The sequence below is a fragment of the Sander lucioperca genome, chromosome 10, assembly GCF_008315115.2.
Source record: "Sander lucioperca isolate FBNREF2018 chromosome 10, SLUC_FBN_1.2, whole genome shotgun sequence".
Taxonomy (NCBI): Eukaryota; Metazoa; Chordata; class Actinopteri; order Perciformes; family Percidae; genus Sander; species Sander lucioperca.
The window spans coordinates 26,233,784-26,242,593 of record NC_050182.1 but is presented as its reverse complement, the minus strand read 5'-3'; the positions used below and the strand labels follow the sequence as shown (position 1 = coordinate 26,242,593).

General features: G+C 41.4%; 1 protein-coding gene across 1 annotated transcript; it reads left to right on the top strand.

Annotated features, from left to right (window-relative positions):
- The first annotated feature begins 407 nt into the window (after positions 1-407).
- On the top strand, positions 408-8,754 carry she (Src homology 2 domain containing E). Its single transcript, XM_031299294.2, has 6 exons — positions 408-1,334; positions 1,827-1,953; positions 4,238-4,492; positions 4,727-5,105; positions 6,771-6,890; positions 7,686-8,754. The coding sequence occupies exons 1-6, from the start codon at positions 888-890 to the stop codon at positions 7,876-7,878; spliced, it is 1,521 nt and encodes a 506-aa protein (XP_031155154.1). The 5' UTR covers positions 408-887; the 3' UTR covers positions 7,879-8,754.
- Positions 8,755-8,810: the final 56 nt, after the last annotated feature.

The following is an 8,810-nucleotide window of genomic DNA, read 5'->3' as shown; positions in this document are numbered from 1 at the left end:
GACACAATTTTGAAAAAGAGATTTTTTTTTTTTATCTCAATGACGTTTTCCTGGTTAAATAAATTATAGGCTATGTAATAAAAAAACAGTTCACATATCTACCATAGCTTATTTAAAAAGTACTCATATTAAGATTCATTTATGTGGAGAGTTTTATTCCATTACAAATCACAAAATATGTGCAAAGGGTAACTCTTCAGCAGGCTACTTAGTGATCAGTCACTTGTATTAACATTCATTTTAACGTGTTGGTAATGCTTGTTGCCGCACGTCTATTGTGATTGGGCCAACTACTGATCAAGTTTGTAGATTTCAGTTGTGTATCCATTGAAGTTATTACAGTAAAACTCCTTCCCCGCCCCGTACACACAGCCCCTCCCCAAACCTCAGTGGCATCCCAGTCTGCGCACACAACTTTCCTCTCCATCTCATCACCTCGAAAGACTAGACGCATCATCTCACTCTCCGGGAATGGGATCTTTACTGGGTTCAAAGAAAAACTTCGAGTTCTTTCGAATTTACGCTCTACAGAAGCTACTTTTCAAACTGCAGGGATAGTTGTTACTGCAGGTGCAGGGTGACAGAACCAAGAGCCACCAGCCAATGACATCCAAGACGCACGAGAAGTTGTCAGGGAGTTTTAGACGCTAGAAATAAGTTGAACACCACTAAGTGAACGGCCTGAATTTGATGATTAGGAGATTCTAGTCATTTCAGACCACAGTTAGCCTACTTTAATCGAGGCGTGCATAAAATATTTGTGCGTAAAGTTGGAGCTTTTGCGCACGGTTAAAATTGTGTTATAGTGTGGCAGCTAATGCAAGAACGTAAAATACAACAGGTTTGTCAACTTTTAAATCTGTGAGAATTGTTATACCTTCACAGCCATGGCAAGATGGTTCAGAGATTTCCCCATCAACCTGAAGACTGGAAATGAAAGGGTTCGCTCGGCCTCTGAATCTGGTCCGCAAACTCGACCCAAACCCTCGTTTTCTCGTGACAGTCTGAAAGGAAATCAGCGCAAAGATGGGGGAGTGGGGGGGCTATTGGCAGGGAGAAATAGGAAAAATTCGGCTACAGAATTGGGTCGTAACAACGCTGGTTCTGCTGGGACAGTCTGGGATAGTCTCACAACTGGAAAAGGTCGCAAGAACTCCAAGTTCGAGACTGGGACATCAGATGAGATCCGCCAGGTCAGGACCTCTAGTTTGGCGCAAGCGTACATCAGCAGGATGATCAAAGTGGACAAACAAGACAAGACCCCCAGACTCAACGGGATAAGTGAACAGAAGCAGCCCGAGAACGAAAAGGGAAGGTCTGACATTAAAACAACGGTGAGTAACTTATAGGCTTACCGATTGAATCACAGCTAATGCAAACCCCATGCGACCATTTTTGATCTTCACATATCATCTGCTATTTAAAATCAAACAAACCCAGTCTGCAGAAGGTTACAGCTGCATGCAGATTAAATGTCAATATAGGCTACTGTACAGTGCAAAACTAATTTCATTGTGGGCTTGAGGTCACTGCTTCCCTTTGTGTTTTCCCTCCCCACCTCAGTGCATAAATATGTATTCAGTTTCCATCGCTCTCAAAAGAATACAATGCAGTTCCACTACATTGTGTCACATCAAACAGGCAAACATAATGTGCTGACCTCTTTGCACTCTTTCTGCTTGTTCCTCTATCACTTGTCATACCACACACCACACTATCAGATCCCTCTCCCCCTGCCTGCTCTGTCGTCTCCAGGTAAATGTACCACCTGTATACTTAGAGCAGCTCAGCATTGTTTCTTCTGACATGTCTTTTCCTGTTCACAGCTCATTATCCTGGAGGACTACGCAGATCCTTTTGATGCAGAGAAAACCAAGGAGCAAAGGGAGGCTGAGAGAGCAGGAGTGAATGATGGGTACATGGAGCCATATGATGCCCAGGTCATCATCACAGGTGAGTTTAAACTCACCATCTATCTCAGCAATTACAGTTACATTATGGAAAGGCCAAAGTGGCATTATCTAGACTGCAGTTTGTCTACAGAAAACATAACTACATTTATTTACATCTTACTGTAGCTATCTTTGTATGTCATATTTAATAAGCTATGTACATTTTATCCAAGCCAAGGAATACTCAGCTTAATTTCTCTGCACTCACAGTCACATTCCTGCTAAAGGGCCATTTTAAAGGGACTTTGGGCCAAACTAGACCCTCAGTCTCTCTGCTGACTTCCCTTCCCCGCTGGCGGTTGCCGTAGGAACAGTGTTGTGCAGGGATAATGGGTGCAGCTTCCTCTTCCAACTTCCTGTCTCCTACCTCTGTTTCCTTTGCCCCATTCTCTTGATAGGAAGTTGGCCTCAGTGCCCCCCCCCCCCCCACACACACACACACATAGACACACACATACACACAATACTTTATGGTCCCTTACGTGTAAAAAGAATAAAAAGACCCTCGCCCCTCCCCAGAACCTACAGGTCCCCCCCCCCCTGTGGTCTCGCCCAATCACTTCCCAGCAGCCAGGAAGTGGCCTGGTCAGCCAGCAAATCAGCAGCTGTGTTGACCTTTTCTTCCTGTAGCTCCATTGTTTGGTCACACAATAGTGCAGACACACAGGCTACCTGTCAGTCGGTAAAGAAACACAACAAGTAAAATTCCCCTAAAATTTAACATGTCATGACAAACAGATTTGTGGGTTAATCCAGCCCAATTAACACAAATGTAAGCCTAAAAACTTTGTTTGAAACTAGTAAGGATACAATGCATTATGTTTCACTATTACTGAAATCTAAAAAAAAAACAAAAAAAAAACCATACAAATTTCAAATAAGCACACCACTTAGTTTGAGTTGATGGACACACTTAACAGTGTAATAAAGTAATACAAATGTGCTTTAAGGAATTGTATTTTAATCATACTTATCTTTTGCATAGTGTCTGTTATAAGATCCTTCCTTTTCTGTTGTAAGGTTTCCCATACATATACATTTACATCAAATATCACTCATCTCTGTGGATATGGAACAAAAACGTGCAAATAAATACTGGGAAGCTTGCAGAAAGTGCATGCCTGACTACAGGCTAATTTAGGTGAAAAGCAATTAAGGTCATCTTTTTTTTCCATTGTAAAATACATTCAGTTGCCAGTTTATTAGGTGCATAACCAAAGCTAATGCAAATGTTCCATTTGAATTTATACTGTTTTAGAGAGATGTTAATTCATCTTTATGGTCATTTTGAACGCTGTCTGCTGCTGTTGAATTGTTGCATTGTTGTGCTATATTGAGAGGCGTCCTTAATATTTTGTCCATCCCACTTATATCAATAAGGGTAGACAAATTATTGGAGACACCTCTCAGTATAACCAAAGGCAGACCAACAGCACCACAAGCTACAGTCTCCTAAATGATCATTAAGTTGAATCACCACGTCTCTTGAACTGTTTCTACAAAAACTAAACCTTATAACCTTCATAAAGGCAGGATATATTGCAGGATGGTTGTATTAGACTGCATTAGTTTTTGCTAGGTGTACATAATAGACTGGCAGCTCAGTGTATAACTTCAAGGCAAACCTTATCTAAGGTTACACTAGAAGGGGAGAACTCGCTATTACATTGTTGATCTAACTATCTCAATGCATGTTCGTTTTTAACAGAATGAGTATATTGTATTGTGAATGTAGCTGGATATTTTATAAGCAGATTGAAAAGTCATTTTGCCATATTATGTATTTGAATTTGTTTGATATTGGTTGATGTGTAGTAATTTAAACAGAAGGCGAGACTCCAAAACTGTGAGCAGAAAGCAGCTCATCTACTAAAACAGTGACACAACGTTGTGCCGATGACTGCTTTGTCTATGATCTGTGTAAAAATACACATACATAATCTTGTCCAAGTGCTGAGTCAACAGACAACAGACAACCGTTGTGCTGAATAAACAACCAAAAAGAAAATTGAATTATACCTCCTTAAGAACCCTGTCCCCTGCTCCATTTAAAAGTTCTTCTTTATGATGTTTTGAGGCCAAATCGGCTCTTTGTCAAGTATATGGTTATTAAAAAAAAAGTATCATAACAGAGGAGCCAATTTGGGCTCAAAACATTTCTAAAAGAAAAAAAGAATACATTTTAAAAAGAGCAGCTGACAGATGCTTTGTCTATTATGGCATACAGTAAGAGAAAATCCTTCATCTTAAAACCATTAACAAATTGCATGACCATTGTGCTGCAGAGGTCCGTAGACGCGGCTCCAAAGACCTACTGAAAGTGTGTGTTCTGCTGGACCGCGGCAAGAGAGAGGGGAAGGGACAAGAGGGAAAACCCACTCCCCCAAACATCTATGACACACCGTATGAGGGCGGGCTGGAAGGCGACAGTGGGGGGGTGTGGATCCCTGTCACACGGCCAGAGTCTGACGTCCGTCCCGCTGGAGAGTACGAACTGCCCTGGGAGTGGAGAAAGGAGGACATTGTTAGAGCACTGTCAGGTACAGAAAAAGAGAGAGGGATGATGGGAAGGGTGGGGGTTTAGGGTGTGGAGGAAGGATGCCATGAGTTTTATTTGTACAGTAATGCCACAACAATTTTGTGTTTGCTTTAGAGAGGAAACAAAACAATCACGCTGAATCAATTTCCAGAGATGTGTTTACTTTGGTAGCTCTGGCATTCTTTAATAGAACTTTATTATGAAAGGTTGATATTGTCTCTCCTGCTTCCTTTAGCTCAGTTTGAGGCAGTGGATTGTTCTCCCACGAAAGAGAACAGTTCAACCTCTGCCCGCCAGCAGCAGCAGCAGCAACAACAGCAGCAACAGCAGCAACAACAGCAGCAGCAGCAACAGCACACCCTGAGGCAGAAGAACTGGAACCACAAAATACTTGTACCATCTTCTCCGTCCTCCTCCTCTTCTCCCTCCTTTCCCTCCTCTCCTATTCTGAAACTCTCCCCTCTCACGCCCCCATCTCCCTCTTTCCCCACCCTCAAACTCTCACCCTCTTCTAGTCCAAACAAACTTTCCCCTCCGTCTCCTACCTCCCCCAGTGCCCCACTGGAGGGGGAGGCAGCCAAAGTGGACCCCAGCCCGCCCCTGGAGAAGCAGAGGTAAGGAGGGAGAAGGCACACTTATCCATAGTAAGGAGGAGGGAAACGTTGCATATGATATTTATAAATGTTAATAAGGGAAAAATAAGAAATCATTTACACACTGTATTGTAGCGCATAAACTTTATTGGACTGAACAAGGCAACATTTCGACCCTATCCAGTCATCATCAGACCTGTGCAACATGACAAACTAAGGTATGCACATAATTTATTACATCATGCTGACATCTTGGTCAATAAGCAACTCAAACTACATTGCATTGTCAAGAAGCAAATAGTTGGAAAAACAGTTGTAGCAATCACAAATAATGACATAGCAAATATTTGAATATATTAAATATATGGCATCAGTGTACATGTTCAAAAGACCCCACTGACTAAAACAAAGTGTTATATTTTATAAGCATAAAAGGAGGATAAATACATTTAAACCTGAGGAGAGAGGCAATGTGACTCTGTATACAGTTTGTGCTCTGGTCTGCTCCCCCAGGTCAGGTGAATTGGAAAATACCCATAGATCTAAAGAGTCTAAATCTGTTTATATTATAGTCGTCTGATAGACTTGATCTGCCCCTCACTCACTGCATGTTCAACCTTGAACAGGATTAGTGGATTGAAGGAATTAAACAACAACAAATGAAATGAGGGTTGAGACATTTGTTTGCCTTTATGTGTATGTACTATGTATTAATAGTTCTTATCTAAATTAACTCCACATTTCCCATCTAACTATGCAGAGTAAATGGCACTTCCTGTCTACTTTCTGTGTTGCTCTGCTTGCATTTGTTGGGACAGTAAATAACAAGCAATCTTTTCTTTTTTTTCCTTTGGCCTTTACCTTACCATCTGTGTTTGTGAGAAACTCTGGAAGAACAGTGCCCTCCTCAGATTTAACTGAGATTTCTCTTAGTAAAAGTTTTAAAGCAGTCAATGTCACAATGCCAAACAGCAGAGGCTACCAGTTCTCAATATAAATATTTTACACTTGGCACTTGAGGAATCTTTAAGTGAAATTTGGCATTGAGAGGATAAGCCAGCAGCAGCAGCACTTGAGCACACCCTCATATTAATGTGCTGAACATAATTGCTGGAGGGAGGTGCACCCTCAAGGTGAGACTTGAATAGATGAGAGACTCATTTTCAACTGTAAGAAGCATGGCCTTTTTTTCAGATGGAACATGTGGGGAACATGCTCAGAGCATGTTAGCATTTGTTCCTCTCATGTTGTGGCTGAATGTCAGTGTGTTTGCCTCCAAGCATCAAGGCCACATACAGTTGTTTATATATGGCTCTAGCCTGTAGCCACTGTCAGCACCACCTTGTGTCCTAATAGGCCTCTCTCGACACTGCACAGCCACAAACGTTTTGTTTGTCCATTTCATTTATCTCTTTGCCCTCTCAAGTTCAACTTTGGCATCTTTAACTCATTCAGTCCACCATATATGTCGGTCTGATTTATGGAGACTGTAAATCTCTGTTGGTGTCTGTGTGTTTCGTTCCTCCTGTCAGTCTCTTTCTCTTTTTTTCCTCTCTCTCACCATCATCACCTATCATTATCTTGACATCTGACTTATCTCCATATGTTGCTGCGCTATATGTCAGTGATCTGCTGTCTCTATCCCTCTGTGTCTCCCCCTCCCCCTCCTTTCCTTGCCCATCCAAGCTGGTACCATGGCAGTGTGAGTCGGCAACAGGCTGAGGCTCAGCTGCAGCGCTGCAGGGAAGCCAGCTTCCTGGTGAGGGACAGCGAATCAGGAACCAGCAAGTACTCTATTGCTCTGAAGTGAGTTTGAAGATGTGTGTATTTAAATGTTTGTTGAACACGGTACAGGCATGCTATATTATGCAGCATCTACATATTTATTCATAGCATTATTTTTTATCCACTTTTGCCTCATCACAATCTTAATTTTTCTCCAGCTGAGTTACAACAGTGACAGTGGCACATTGTCCTTGAAAAACAAATATGTTTTTCTGATTTTAATATTTTATTTTATAATGCCACACGTGTCTTTCAGCCCTGTTTAAAAATTGGCATGCATGGCACATTTATCTTGTGCTATAAAGTGTATTTAAAACTGTACAAAATATATTTAGGTCTTGGTGCACACTGACTTTGCCTTCAACAGTGATTGACCCTGAGTTTGGCAGTAACTGGCATTACAGTGGCAACCTCTAAGACGTTAATGCATGAATGTGTGTCATTTGTACTGTAGAGCTGACACTAGCAATAAGCATGCCAGGAACAGGTTCTCTAGTCTAGGATAAAGGCTGAAATCCTGTGGTGCAATTATGTGTGTATGTGTGCGTGTGTGTGCATGCGCCTGAGTGCACATTTGTTGTACGCTGCTCATTCATTTGAGAGTCCACATAATTAACCCCATTTACACATCCACTGAACTTGGAAAATGCACAGCTTCATTTTGGGAGAGACAGATAAGAGAGCAAATTTCTTTTTTGCTATGGCATTGTTCAGCATCTTATAACTCTTAACGGTAACTGTTGCCATGTGTCTTTTACTTGCAAGCTTATCTTTTCTGACAGTATATCTTTATTTTTGTGTGTCTTGTTCCATTAGGACCAGTCAGAGTTGTGTGCACATCATTGTGGCCCAGACAAAGAACGTTAAGGGTTTGGGCTTCACACTGGATCAGAGTAGTTGCGTCTTCTCCAGCATCCCTGAGCTGGTCCATCACTACTGCACACACAGACTGCCTTTCACTGGAGCAGAGCACATGACCCTGCAGCATCCTGTGCCCAGGCCACACTGAACATGCGTAGTAAAGGATGATCAAATACACTGGGACATTAATGCACATGCGCAGAGACATGCACACAGCCACACACATTATCTTGTCAATACATGTGTACACACACATACTCGAAGATATGCTGCTTTGGATCATCCTTTGTACTACCTTAATACATTTATATGTTTGTGTCTCATCCATGCGCCACCTAGTGGTCAAAGTAAAACATTACAATAACCATTGATCACATTGTTATAGTGGTAATTGTTTCCAATCTAAAACCCCCACTGAATGTATTTATAATTTCAGGAAACCAGCCCTTCTTCCACAGCCTAGTGTATTTGCCCCAATGTTTTGTCCATTGGCCAGACCATATCATTTCTATAATACAGGAAACAATGCATATGAAGCCCTGTACTTATAACTTGTAAGCAATTGGATATTTGAAGTTAGTGGAGAGGTTTGTAATCTCCCCTTACGCAGATGTGCTGACATCATAAATAAGAGTAATGCCAATTTAGGCTTGGTCTGTGAGGTCAATACAATACAATACAATATAATACAATATATTCGTTCATCCATCTGACATGTCAATCAGCCTATTGATCTGTCCTGAAAATCAGGCTCATTTGCCGACCACTCTGTCTGTCAAGAGAAAGAGCTTTATTGATGAGATGATTAAAACTAGTGTAGTGGGAGGGGGTCTTATAACATTACAGTACTCAGTCAGCAAAATTGTTTGAGTGTGTGTAAGTGTGCACAATAAATATGTCCATGCACGTGCCTTCACTGTAATCTAAATGAGGTTGTGATTTAAAAGCTATCTCACTTTATTGTGAATGAAACTGAAAACTGTACCCTAAAATGTATAACGGCATAAATGATGTATGTAAGTGATTGTTGTTTCATTGTCTGATTTTTTTTACATCAACCGCACAATATTGTGGGCTGTA

What these genes read in the sequence shown, in the direction of transcription:
- she (XM_031299294.2), top strand. Translation starts at nt 888, where the DNA reads ATGGCAAGATGGTTCAGAGATTTCCCCATCAACCTGAAGACTGGAAAT. An exon ending in TGCCCAGGTCATCATCACAG is followed by an intron (nt 1,954 to 4,237) that starts GTGAGTTTAAAC and finishes ATTGTGCTGCAG; the next exon opens with AGGTCCGTAGACGCGGCTCC. An exon ending in CATTGTTAGAGCACTGTCAG is followed by an intron (nt 4,493 to 4,726) that starts GTACAGAAAAAG and finishes TGCTTCCTTTAG; the next exon opens with CTCAGTTTGAGGCAGTGGAT.